This window comes from Lineus longissimus, chromosome 7 (assembly GCF_910592395.1).
Source record: "Lineus longissimus chromosome 7, tnLinLong1.2, whole genome shotgun sequence".
In the NCBI taxonomy this organism is placed as follows: Eukaryota; Metazoa; Nemertea; class Pilidiophora; order Heteronemertea; family Lineidae; genus Lineus; species Lineus longissimus.
In genome coordinates, this window is record NC_088314.1 from 1,516,789 (window position 1) to 1,531,514 (window position 14,726).

Consider the following 14,726-nt stretch of genomic DNA (forward strand, 5'->3'; position numbering starts at 1 on the left):
GCAATGCCAAACAAACGCTGTACGGCCCTCGTCTATTTCAAACACACAAAGAAATGATATTGACACACGAGATGTACATTCCTGCTCTTATATTTACCCAATAAATAATGAGTTATCGGTAAACAGGCATTCTCTGCTTTATTTGTTTGACTTAGTCAGTCTGGCGCAAAGAAAACAGCAGGACAGCTGAAGACCAAGTCTCCAAGCCTTTGATCCAAGACTACAGCGAAAACTAATCACTTGGGTACTATGTATTGTACATCTTTTATTGTTTACCTAACCTTTCATAAATAATATCACCAGGCATTAAACCTTTAATTCCAAACCCTTGGTTGTTGTTGTTTTTTTCTCTTCGTAGAATATTCATACTTCAACACGCAAAACTTCATAAACTTGAAGCTCCAGGTGATTTGTGTCAAGAAAGGAGACATAAAATTTCCCGGGGCCCAAGGGCATCATGGGATAGACAACACGTGAAGAGGCTCAGGGTGGATAATGCGCTTTTGGTGTAGCGTACAGGGATCATATAGGGCCATGTTTAAAGAGCTGCCAGCAGCTTTAGGACTTGGTTCCACACTCGAATAGTGCGGATAACAAGAGGGTCGTCTGATGAGAAATCATGAGCCAACTGGATGATATCTACTTTAATTGAATGCCAAGAATACTCCCACAATTAATCAATAAGATATCATAATAATTATCCGATCGGTGTTCAACTGAAATTGCCTCTTCTGCATGAGCTGGCTGAGATATCAAGGCGCCTAAATGCCACCGTATAAAAATATTCAAATAAGACCTATCAATTTGCAATGACAATGACAGGACTCATAGCAAGGAGTTGCTAGGGGATTGTTTAGAATTTTATTGTTTTTGTTTTGGTGCTGAAATATTCAGCAGAAGAAAACAAAGTCACAACAATCAATAGTCAACATAATTCATGAGCATAAACAAAGCTGGCTCAGGAGGTAGCAGTGCAATAATATTTATGTTCTCGCCTTTCATAAGGTTGCTTTGTTTCCAAGCTTGATAAATAATATTGCATGTTTTATCATTTGTGACTATAATGGAGATGGTGACAGTGATGCAATAGCCGTATATGACACCAATGGCCAGTCTGGATGTGTCGGCCATAATACTTGTCATGTTGAATTCAACACAACTCCCTTCAAAGAGAATACACAAACAAAACTTACAACAAGTTCAATTCTCTTTCAGCTTTCTCAACCTCAGAATCTCTTCACTTCCTGCTCATGGTTTCAAAGTGTCGCCCACATCAGCCTTGAGCAGCAGACATCCTTGGCATGATAAGACATCAACAGACAACTTTAACACAACACATGGACAAGTGGACTTGGAGCAATAGACAACTCAGCCAAAAAGTTCCCAAAGGTAACCTACTACCTGTGCTTGTTGATGATGATGAAAACTCGATCAGAAATAATATTGAATTAATGATGTATGCATGATCTTGGAGGATCTTGGGCAGAATTTCTGGGTAATGGACTCATTGGAGCACAATTATTGGAGCTAAGAGTTGAGCCAACATATACCCAAGCAAGTATGGGTCCAGATTTGCCTTACTTGTTTTTGCTACATGTACCTTGCTAAGCCCGTTCTGAGCTCCATTGTGCCTGGATCCTTTCCCAAGTTCATATGATCAAACAGAATTCAAGCAGGGATATGTTTGTTAAATACCTGAAATAAACATTCGGGACTGTTTGTATATCTATAAACAACTTGTTGTCAACAACACAGACAATGGTAGCATAGGAATTTGTTGACAGAAAGTCTCTCGTTGCAAACAAATATTTCTCACCAAACATTATCGTATAATGACAGCGTTCTTCGTCAGATATCGAACTGCGAATAAATTCAACTGATTTAACTCTTTGCCTCGAAGGCTGAACAGCACACAGCATACTTTGGATTTTCCAGGGTGAAAAGAACCAAGTCAACCTAAGTTTTACTAAAAACAGGAAAGCATTCTTTTCAGCAAATTCAGAATCAACTTTCACATGGAGTCATCATGTTCATTTACATTGATCTCCCATTTCAGACAGATTTGCTCAAATTTAGCAGGACCTTGTCATCCCCAAGTGAGAATGGTGCCCAGAGGGAGACCAGTTCAAATCAAAACTTTGAAAGACGATAAATGGCTGTCCAAAACATCCACGAGCACACTTTTTTTCCTCTGCTAATGATTGTTGTTGACATTGAGCCCGCTCCCTGTTTATACATCCATTTATTGGCAAATATCGTTTGAAAATGACGTAAAGTTGACGAAAAGTTCGATCATTATCGGGGATGAATTGCGCAAATTCTCAGTGGCCACTTCATTCCCATTGCTGAGCATTACTTTGGCGGCTGGCGTTGACAGCAGATCAGAAATGCCAACAAAAAAATCGCTCAGAGCAGAATGAGTGTGATAAATAGAAGCTCCTCTGGCCGGTCAGGGTGGATGGAGTTTTTCCAACCACTTAGGTACTTGCCCGGCGTGTGACAATGGCCAAAGGGCATGTTATTTAGCCCAGGAGCGTGCAACATTAGCTAATTGCTTGAACACTTCAAAAGTTGTTTCAGTCATGTGACTAAAAGACGAGAAAATGCCATCTTTATATGATATATAGAACTAATAAGTTTTGAACACTTTCCAGCCAGAAAGAATATCTAAGATTTATAAATGAGTCCAGTAGTTTTTATGAATTTTCACCAGAGCAATCTGTAGAGACAAAATGACAATCAATATCGTCAAGAATTGATTGCCATTATAGCCACAACACCATCCAAAGATATCACCATGAAGATATCGGTCTAATTACTCCATCTAAACAAACAACAATTAATACAGAAATATGATGTGTACCGAATCAGCTACATGAGGATACAATCTTGGTGCGTTTGTGGTTCTTGGGTAAGCAAAAGAGGAAACTTCTTCCCTGATTATTACCCAAGTATCTATTGATAGCTGCCGTGGGTGATATTGAAAAAATGACACTGATGAGACGGTATGGACGATGGGGCAAAACCAAACAATTATGCGAAGTACATGTAGATGAGAAAGTTGACGAGGAAAGTTATTTTGGCGGGAAATATTGGGGTTTTGATTGTGGATGTTTCTGGTTGTCTTCCTGCATCCACTTTTTTTCCACGATTATCACACAATCAAAACATGGATAAATTAGAAGGATCTTTTTCCTGCTTGAGGTAAATCTTTCAGCTCAAAGTATCCATCAAATCACTCACCAAAAGATATTTTCTCCTTGCGAACATACTGCAGCATTAGAACAATCACCGTCTGAACAACCAACAAACTCAACACGATACAGTATAATATATGAACCCCAATATTATTCACGGGTGGATGTTACGTCACATTTTGCTTATTTGTATTTAGAATTCCGCCAACAAGTAGTGGCAATAGAAAACAATTGCGTCATATCTACTTTTGTTTACATGTTTACTGAGTCTAGAGCCAACAGACTGTACATATAAATAATAGTCCTTCCGACCAACGACTAAATAAGGCTTGATTATGACACAGCTATAAACACTAATAATACCGCTGAGCTCATAAAACTAGGGGCCAAACATGAAGTGATTAATCAATCGCTACCACTGGACTTTCATAAACCTAAAATCATCAGGGAAAAAACTATATAATGGTGGTCGTTTTTATTGTTCCAAAATTTATTTACCAGCTACACAGATTTGAACTTGAAAGTAATGAGAAGTAAATAGGTCGGAAGTAAACGACGCAGTGGTTTGCCCCTTCTCAGTGACTGTGAGGAGAGGGGGTACAGGAGCGTTACGATATGAATTATGATAGGAAATTTCGGCTCAAAAAGAGGACAAGTTATGCCGGCAGATTCCTGTGTGTATCATGAAAGCTATCTTTTTGGGTGAGAAAGCTCATAATGTTACTAGTCAACCATCATGGCCGCCCAAACCAATATGGCCACTAAGACAACTGGCTGGCCACTTACACATTTAGCGATATAAAATTTTCACAGCATCTGAAATTATAGCGCACAATTTTTTCCATCACGGCAGACTCGAAGCCATTACTGCATACACTGTCGGAGAAAAACCATGTTGTGGTCTTATTTAGTTTAGAGCAAGCTGCTCCTTATCAAAACACCGCCAACCCTAATTGATTATTCATGGGGAAACTATTTCAGAGTGTATTTATTTAGCTAGATAAGGCTGAATTTATTGCGTTCATTCCAAGCACAATTTCGCCGTTGTTTACAAAATAAGCAAAATCCAAAATGAGACAAACCATGCCACAATTTTTGTATGCGTTTTAATATATTATCACGCTTTTCTATGGATGGACTGAATGGAGTGTGGCAAAGACAACATTGACAAGAGCAGGGTACACTACTACGGTGGAATATGTAAATAAATAAACAGGAATGCAAACGTGATTGGGAAATTTTCAAACAGATGAACTATGTTATGATGTCTTTGCTAAGTGACCCACCCAAAATTACTATGTAGAAATTCAAATGCCGATGTACAAGGCCTAGCTACGATGTCACAATCACTCAGGATAGAGGTTCTTCACTGACATCACATGATGACATTGCCAAATGTTCTGCACTGCCATATTGGCCGTCACACGTGGTCACGACGTAAAGGAAATGCATTTGTAGGTGACCGTCAAAAGAACCTCCAGACAGCCCAGTATCCAGATCACATTTGTAGCAAATTTAATGGCAAACAGTTGTTGGCATTTTATTCCAACTGCTTTATAAATATTCGGGGCTTGATAAATAAAGCAGCCCGTTATACAATAACAGTGTGTACAGATTTGTTTACCTCTGAATACTATTTATAACATAATGTATACATTAATTCATATTATTTTATCAGGGAGATAAATTAGGCTCACCTAGAAAATATCTGGTACACCGCTTTATGATAACTTCATACATGATTGGGATGACAGAGTTCATTAAAGGAAGCGCATCACTATGGAAAAATATATTCATTTTACGGAGCTCCAATGGGTAGTAACTGTGTCTGATAGTTTCAGTAAACACTGTTGATGAGTTGGTGCATAGAGGGGCTAAGGGGGCTGGGATACATCTCGTAACAGGCAATCATGTATATAGATCTAGTAAAAAGGTACACTGGCCAGGAGCAACAGCGCCACTGAAGGACCAATCTTTATCTTTGTGGCTGGGGTCAGAGAGAATTAACGGAATGTTGCAGTTTTGCCATGCCATCAATGATGCTGCCTGGTTTTATCGCTGTCCATCATGGCATGTGGTGACAGCAGAAGTTATGTGGTAACGCTCCAACTCCTTATTACATTTTATTTTTGTCAATGCACATCAGTCGTATCTTGATCACAAGGGGATGATAATGACATGCACTATTTCTTACAACTCAGTTTGCCCTTTGATAACAAGCGATAAGTCCTACTCTAAAACCAATCCAAAACCTCACCTTCAATGAAGCAAAAAACCTGTGGTAATGATTCACTTTTTGCTTCTGATTTCTCACTGGCCACTTAAAATTATCTTCTGAGCTAAGAGCCTGCCACCTGAATATCTCCACCATGAGTTGAAAAAAGACTGTTTGGATCAATTTGGCTCGAGAATTCAAATAGCTAATTGAGATTTTATCTTGATCACACCTTCTGTTCCAAGTTTAAAGGGAGCCTAGAGGCAGGTACATGGTGGGCCAGGTGACGTTTCGTAAAAAATAAATTTTCAAAATTTTGATGAGAAAATGTCACAAGCAAACTCACACGACCACTGAAACTGCACAATCTAAAACATTGTTGACATTTACCAAACCATAAAGGAATTATACGCTCATTTATTATTACCAACAAAATGGCAGGGCGCTCTGCAAATTAAATCAGCGCTTGTTCACCGTCAGAATAATCGGGAAACAGCTGTGTTCATTCACCCTCCGAGGGAGCCACGTTTTAATTTTACCATGTTCGAGACGGCAAATTTTATTGCATCTAAAAAGTGCAAGGGACGTCTCTATGGCAACCATTTTTATGTCTTTGCACCATGTAGTATATAATACGTAGAGATGAAGAGTCAAAAGCTGTTTTAGTCAATAGTGAACTTCTTAGTGTGTATTGTTGTGAGAATTTTCTTTTTCAAACTGGCATATTTTTGCCTGGTGTTGAGAGACACTGAGGGTGATGATGTTGACAACAAAGGCTATTGTGTTCATGCTTATTGGAAGAGTGGGCTATCAGGAGATGAAGGGAGCAATTAACCAATAGATGGAGATGTTCACTGTCAAAGTGCCTCAGTGAGAAGAGTCTAACAATTTGCAACAAGAAGCTAAGGAAGATGAAAATCATCTTGCGACATCAAGGATTGACACAAACACATCATCTGTTCAACATCCAAGCCTCACTCATTCACAACCTTTCACAAATGGATGGGCCAGGGGTCAACCACTCCGGCGCTTCCAAGGAAAACGTGATTACCCATTTGACGTGGGGTCACGCTGCCCGTCAAATGCACAACGACAATAATTGCATAGCAAACAAATCAATAACGTACCCGTTTCATAATCTATAGTTTAATACAGATAAACACTGTGTATCGCAATACAAGTGAGCAATCACCGCAGCATCATCGGCGTCCCAAACCAACCAATCAATCGCTACAACCCAAGGTCAATCAAGATCGCACAGTGATTTAGTTTATTTGCAGCATCATTACTACAAAACGTCACTTTTTTCTTACAATTTAAAGTCATCAGAGATTTCGCCGAGGTTGGCATAAAATTGTAACATCACTGTCACATCTTCTGACGTCTTACAATCACAATCGCGATTCGGTCGTAACATTTTGTAAACGAAATATTGACTATTTTGTCAATTTTCTGATACGGAAGAAGAAGCATTGCATGAATTTATGGCCTCGTTTGCTGTCTTGATTCAAGTGTGTGTGGATGATCAACCACAAGATTTGTGAATGGACGGTCAGAACATAATTTTGGTCATAAATCTATTGTATCTTCTCATTGTGGAGCTGGAAGGTGGTGTAGTTCTAGAGAGCTGGACTTGTAGCTTGCAGTTCATGGGTGTGAACCATCAATCCAGCAATCTGGAAATGACCTCTTTTATGGTGTAGTAATGTTGCAATTCAAACTCAGGCTCTCCGTAAGAATGACCGTCAACAAACACCCCATTGCCCCCAAGGAAATTACCACTTATAATTACAAACAGTGGCAGCACCATCAGTCATGTCCTTGTGCAAGACACACCACTGACCACCGATGATTTTCCATGAGTTCTGCTTCTGTCAGTGGGGTGTTATGTGTTAGCTAAACTTATACTGTGTCTCTTGGAAGCTTTGAAATAACTTTCTGACACTGTGTGTTTTACAAAGGGTTAAACGCAAGTGCCTGGCAGTACTTCAAAATGTATTTAATGATTTTAAGCAAAAAATGTGAAGGATTGAGGAGTATATAAGAAAATTATATACAGTATAGAATGTTTATAAGAAAACAGGTAAACAGACCTCAAATACAACAAACAAATTTCCCTATGAATGGGAAAGTCTCTGCATGGCTGGGGAACGGTGAATGGCCTTGGCTCAAGTGCCAAGTGGGGCAAGATCGACCCACCGTTTTGATACTTAGAATAAACCAGGACTTTGTGATCCATTGAACCGTTCACAGGGAATCAGTCAACAACAATGGCTTTATTTTCTTGACCATCAATAGGAGATCACATCACACAATGTGGTATGCTTCATTCCCAGGCTTTATTACAAGATTGAGAAGTGAGTCTCTGGCCTACAGGACTGCCACCATCAATATGAACGACAGTTGACAGTTCTACATCGATCCGATCCAGTGAGGAGAATTCTGATGGGAACTTGTCAGAAGACAACAAAAGCCCCAGGAATCATATTTGTGGACTCCAGCTCTCCATCAACGAGGTAAACAAGCGCTTGTAGGTGATGAATCAGACAGGATCAAGACCATTATCGCGAGATGCACGGTCAACAAAACCATTCACGCCTGCAGGCTCGCACAAAATTAATCTCTTAGAATCCTAAAAATAGAAACAAAGACACATAAATGGAAAAGAGAATATTTAAGGAAGCAATTCCCAGCGCTGCGTCGCATGGCAAAGTATCTTGGCGGAAATAATGCTTTCAGACAAGTTCTAGTTTGTCCTACCCTCATCTCTTTCATTTTTAATCATGATGCCTTTTAGACTTCACACCCCACTACATGATACCAGCAACGACCTTTGTTGTTTAATAAATAGAAAATAAAAACTATTCCCCTGGTGCACTCTGAGCAACACACCAGATTTGATCTGCAGATCTGGCTGGTGCCCACTTTTAATTAAAGCTCTATTTGAATTTTTCCACCCACACATTCAAATTGAATAGACTGATTGGAGGCATTTGGGTGTGGCCATCATAGAACCTGACATAGTTTTTGGACCAATAATTTGGTGGTTGTTGTGATGTTTATACCAACTGCAGCAACATCTTCCAGCAATCTTAGCACAACATGATATCAAAAGCAGGGAGTTTTTCAATCCGATTTCTTCTCTAGACATAACTGGACGAAACAACTAATTCTTCTTGGCTTTAATGCTGATTTTTGAAGATATCAGCGAAACAACATGTCTTCACCACAAGAAACATTCCACGCGATTTTATTGAAATACCATCCATGGCCATATTAGATTTCATTTCATGATGGAAGCTTGTCCATAGCAACATACCCTGGAGTTGTACATGATTTTACTCAGCTTGTTTATCACTGTTTATTCTGAGAAAGTAAACAGACCTATACAGTCTTACATACATCTCTTATTTTAACCTGTGAGACACTGAGCAAAGCAATTTTTATATCTCTGTACAGAAAATATTCCGAATAACATCTGAATATCAGACAAAAAGAAAATCAATTCCTGTAGGTCGATGTTTTATAGCAAATATTACAACACAACCCAAAATGAAAAATATGCACTACTCAGCTACACTTCACAACCATGGTCATGAAGTGTGAAGGGACTGGTTGTGTGGGGTGCTTATTGGCCACAACACTTCAAACAAAGGTCATTTATGCCCTTTTTCTAAGGTCACATTATTGTTCATGAGTGATCTCCATTTGCCTCATCCCCCACACATACATGTATCACCATCATCAAGGATTCACATGATCATACAAGCCTATACTGTAAAACCATGCAGTCAAGAGCTGTACCATTTCAGGGCAGGTGCTGTAATGATCAGGTCACAGCTACTGAGTGGGTTTACAGTAAATGAATCAAGCCTACAGCATCTCATAATCGAGGGTAAGAGACCATTGATTCTTCAAGACTACCTTTTTTCCTCAAAAGGAAGTGGGACCCCATTGAATTTACTGATGAAATTGTTCCACTTGACTCACCCTTAGAAATGACCTCAAATCAAGCCAACATAATTTAGTTCCACAAGATATCATGCATAGTCCAGTTGTTTAGAAAATTCTGCCTGCATGTATTGTGTACACAAGGCATATTTTGTTTACCAATCTATCTGTTGGTCCAGTTTGCCAGGCATCTCCGATTACCATTTGGATAGGCTCGAGCACTTTGTCAATACAAACAGAGGAGCAGCACAGGCCAAAGATAGAAATGTATTTGTTTCTCATGAAGTTTGAGAAATTTTGCCCCCTTCCTGATCAGTAGTACATGTACCTCCCGTGATGGCGCTCCATCGTGGGCAACGAAATGGGGTTGACCTATGATGATGTCTCTGATGTCATCATGTTGGACTTGACGTCGAAATCCGATAACTGGATTGTTCGACCTGTTTTCCATGCAAGGATTAACTTCGAGGTCACGATTCCATAACGAGCTCCAGGTACACAGAACCCAATCAGTTATGGACCTCTTCCTTAATTGAATATCGAATACAATCTTATCCTCACAGTCAACAGAAATGTTGCTCCAGCTATATAGCGATCAAAGAATGTTGCTCAGCTGGCAACAGCGAAAATGTCAAAACAACCAAAGTATTGATTCCGCCACAAATGGCCTTGAAGGAGTCAAAATGCAACAACAACAACAACAACATACCTTATAAACGTCTACCTAGATTATGGTCCATAAAAACGAGATCAATATAGCTAGGAGTGTATGAGCCAACAGTCTTGGATATGGCAGGTGTAATAAAGAGTCAGTAATGCTCTGAGTAAACAAACAAGGTGAGACGAGTCAAGGAAACAGCCATTGGGGGGAGGTCAGAGTAAAACTGCATAAAGGTCCTAAAGATAAGGTTCCAGCAGTCACTGATATATGTGAAGTAATGTGGGCTGCCTTCCTCAGCAACTCTTTATTTGTAACCTAATGATGACTCGATATCAACACAGCTTTAGTGCTCCCTTTAACATTTCAGGCCCCAAAAACCTGTACCTCAAACCTGAGTCAATACAATCGGGTGAGAGCACTGGCAAAGCAGCCTCGTTTTTACTGCAATCTGAACTTCATTCATTACATTGCCATTAAGTTATCCTATTGAACCTACTTACCATCAATTTGTGGAGCTACTGCCCAGAACTCACTTCTAAATCTATTTGTTTCCATACTTGATTCAAAATAACATCCAGGCCCAATACAGACTAACTGGTAATCTAAACATCACGTCAACATTACCTCCAACCATTCATATCTAAAAATTCAATTTCAAGTAATAAATGAATATAATATTTAACCTTTCAAATAAATATTGCTCAGCAAATAAATTTCCATATGCTATTGGGAAAAAATAAAACCTATTTTATGACTGAAATTGAACTTCAGAATTCAATGTGGTTCGAAAATAACTTGTTTATTGGTTGCCACGAAAGATTGAAATTGGATCTCACTGGAACAGATGGGTGCAGTTGCACGGAATAGTCCACGGAATAGTCCACGCAGGTCTTGACGATAATTCTATTCCCAGGTCATAATCGCCAACAACAGATTCAGGATGGATTTATAATGGCAATTCAACTTGCACATTGTCAACTAAAAATAAATACAAAGAGCACTGAGCTGCGCTCATCACCGTTATTGTTTGCGTGGTGTCACAGATGAAGTCACTGAGTAAACAAAGGGCAAACTTCTTGACAGTAACCAAGGCAACCAAAGTGGGCTGTAAATGATTTTCTTCACATCAGCACCTGGACTGAGACATTTTATGACGGATAAAAATAAATCGCTGGAAGTTTCATCAGGTTAATTTATACAGATTCGAAGTGAAATAAAAATTGAGAAAATTGTTCTCAGGCAGAAAATCTCAAGCAAACTACAAAGTCCAAATATCAGTCCCATCCAGAGCTCAATCAATGTGTTAGTGTTAAGGCCTAATAGGAACAAGCCAAAGCCCTGCTGTGGGAGGGTACTTATTACTTAATTAGTACTTCAAGGGACCTGAAATATTCTCCTTTTATCAACATTGGACTTGTACTTCATGGACTGCTAAGGTCAGCCGGAATAACCTGAATCACCCATACCTAACAATAATTGGTGCAACCCAATGACTTGATTGTGGCACTGACACCAGACACCTACATTCACTTGGGATGGTGTCAACTGTCAGTGATTCATATTGTACACAAATGTAAAGCATTGTAATTGAAAATGAAATGTCCTGGGGACAAATAAGAATAAATAGCTACATGAATATGGAAACCAGTCAATGAAACTTGGAAGCAGACCGATCAGAGTTAGGTCGGGTGGAAGTGGACATCCAAACCACAGCAATGATCAGCAAAGACAACAATAAGCCATGTCTTCCTATCACTGACCAATCGGGTCTAATCTGACATGAGATATGACAAGACCTAGATGAGAAGAGACATAATTGCAATCATCTCGTCTTAGTCCTGATCTATCTTATATCACTCAGAGATGCAGCCAGACATCCAAGCACTGTCCTGCGCAAGATTGTCTAGCTTGGATTGTCGTGGAGTCCCCCCCCCCTCCACTAATATGGCCCTGGCTTATCAGACCTGAAAATTAAAATGCTTTAAAAGAAGGGGGCATACCAAATACATGAAATAACCTACAAGTTCCGGGAATTTAATCAGGAGCCATCATGACTATCAATGAACTACAGGACATAAAAATCGGTCTTACCTTGGACATTTCACAAGGGGAGGTCCGTGATGACTGGACTTGAGATCAAACTGAGACTTTCAACAGACTGAGAGTTCTTCAGTCGTTGTGGACACTGCTTGACAGGATAAGACAAGGCCCTGAAAGATGAAATGTCAAGAGGATTAGCTCTATGTAGAAAGAGTTTCTTTAGGAGATTCTGGCACTTTCACAGTGTCTGTTGATTTGCTGCTGCAGAAACACTTCTTCTAAACAGTCGAGTCCCAAAAAGACGAGTGTTAATCATAGGAAACACAACCTAATCCCAGAATCATCAAACACTGGACACCTCTTCAGAAAACAGTTGCTCTCAGAAAAGATTCATTATGTCTCAGTTATCACCACACAGCACATCTCGTTTCATGAAATGTTACAAATCCTGAAGTTTATTGCCATGGACACAGTCAGGATTAATATAAGGTCTGAAATACACAACCCACAGTCAACACATCATCAAAGAACAAACACAATTTTAATCCAACTGATACGAGTTGTGTTGGACATTCTTGCTTGGGGCTCAAAGCATCTGTCTTTGTCCCCGGCCACGATGTGTCAACAGCATTCCCTGCCGATCACTGTGAATAAACAACAATCACCATAACGGTATTGGCGGTAATTTATGCTCTTGTTGATCATTGGGTGGTATCATGTTGGGATTGGAGGCGAATATTGTTCCCTTGTTATTCTAGGGTTTTGATTGCGAAATTCTCATCAGATGAAGTTCTCTTGGTATAATTGCAGTCATCAATACGAATTTCAATTCATTAAGTTGATGAGAACAAGGTGAGCGGTAACAATATTGATATTATTTCAATTTCCATCATTAAAAAAATGTTCATCCGGCCAAACAACCACCTCACACCACTCTCCTCTTATCACAACCAAACAAGGCAAAAAATGTTGGGTTTTTTTATACGGTTGGCGCTACCAGAAATTTGTTTCACTGCACAAAAATAGGTACTAGACAAGAGCAAATTGTCACAAACCGACTACTATACTCACAATCAATCACAACCAACTTTTCAATTTCCAATTAAATTTTTTTTAACCCACGTGAATATCATATTTCATATTGCACATTAAATCAATTGTTTTCTTTTTGAAATTCAATCTAAGTCATACTGGTTAAAAATATACTTCACTACATGCACTATCAGATAGACACACTTGAAAACTGTAGGATACATCACATTGGAAGTCCTAGACACTAAAAGTCTACCACAGACATTTTGTTTACTAAATAACATTAAATCAATATCCAAAGGAGGTCATTGCAATGTCCTAGTAACCCTTTATTGTCTGAGTGCAGGACATCCGGGAATATCACACTAGAAGCTTTCAAAAGCCCTTCAGAATGTAATTCATGGTATCAGGTTAATATGGGACAGATAGTCTGCAATGAGAGGTAATACAACCAAATTGTGACTGACTGAATGACAAGGAGACCACGACTGAAGGTGCTTCAATAAGCTTTGATGCCCAAATTAGTCTTACTGTAAAAATGGTAATGGCATACACTGTGCCTATTGGCGAGAGACCATACTGCAGGGAAGCGTCAAGAATTGAAAGGTAATGAAACTTACCAAAGAAACCCTCCAAAAACGAGGTGAAATAAGTGACACTGATGACATACTGAGGTTTGATTTCATAATAAGAGAACTGCAAAGGACACCATGATAACAATATGGTTGTTTTCTTCAGTTTTATACTTTTTCCGGCTGAAGATGGGTGGAACTGCTGAAACCGCTAAAACTAGGGCACACATCTGCACACTTATGCACTTGAGTGAAGTGTAAGGGAGTCAAGTTGGTGACAGGTGCATGCCTTCACAGGACAGGTGATAGGATACCTGGCACAAATAAACCTATTCATTTGATGACGACAGAGCAGCTTTTGGTTTGCTATAAACTGACAACAACATCTAAATGAAAATCTCTCAAGGAGTAAAAGTATGTGATGTTATTGAGGCCTACATCAGCAGAAGTCAATTATCACACCCTTTCTCTCACATCCATCAGTAGGCCTATATCTAGACAGGACATACAATCATTCTTACATAAATAGAATATTGAAATGTCTCAAGAATGAAATGCTAAAACAACAGTAGGCCTTGATAATCATCAGTGTAGTTCCTGAACATGCATAAGACATTACAATTTGAAGTGTTTACTTGGGAGCTAACAAACAATTTGGAGCACATTTCATGGGATAGGTTCAGCTGACCTAATATAAACAAATGAATTCATGTAAAGAAAACAATGATATGGGCTGATTTCATTACTTAGACTTATGGAAATAAGATGTACAAAAATAATCGCCTACAGTTGCTCTCCAAGCATATTCATGTTGAGGACTACAGCCAAGTACATGTGAATAGTTCATGACATCCATCAACAGTCAAAGACCTAATTTCAGTTTTGTCCAGGATGGCAGCAAAATCTGACCAGGAGCTCTATCAAAAATGCCACTATCAGCTACAAGAAGGCCCTACACAAGAATTAGTCTAAGTCCCAGTGGAAAAAATCAATTTGCCCCGGTGCTGCGCCTGGATAAAAATCCTTGTGGAAACCTTGGAGATAAGTAAACAAGCGAT

The 14,726-nt window shown here is 39.3% G+C and overlaps 1 protein-coding gene across 3 annotated transcripts in view; it reads right to left on the reverse strand.

The window, feature by feature from the left end:
• The window catches only part of LOC135491735 (forkhead box protein P1-like), a 49,576-nt gene that overhangs the window by 32,670 nt on the left and 2,180 nt on the right, over positions 1–14,726 (reverse strand). For 2 of the 3 annotated variants that reach the window (XM_064777835.1, XM_064777837.1), the window contains exon 2: positions 12,116–12,234. In XM_064777835.1, the coding sequence (XP_064633905.1) occupies positions 12,116–12,124 (9 nt within the window). In that variant the 5' untranslated portion in view covers positions 12,125–12,234. Of the gene's footprint in view, positions 1–12,115; positions 12,235–12,422; positions 12,437–14,726 lie in introns of those variants that run through there. The other variant, XM_064777836.1, reaches the window with a different exon arrangement.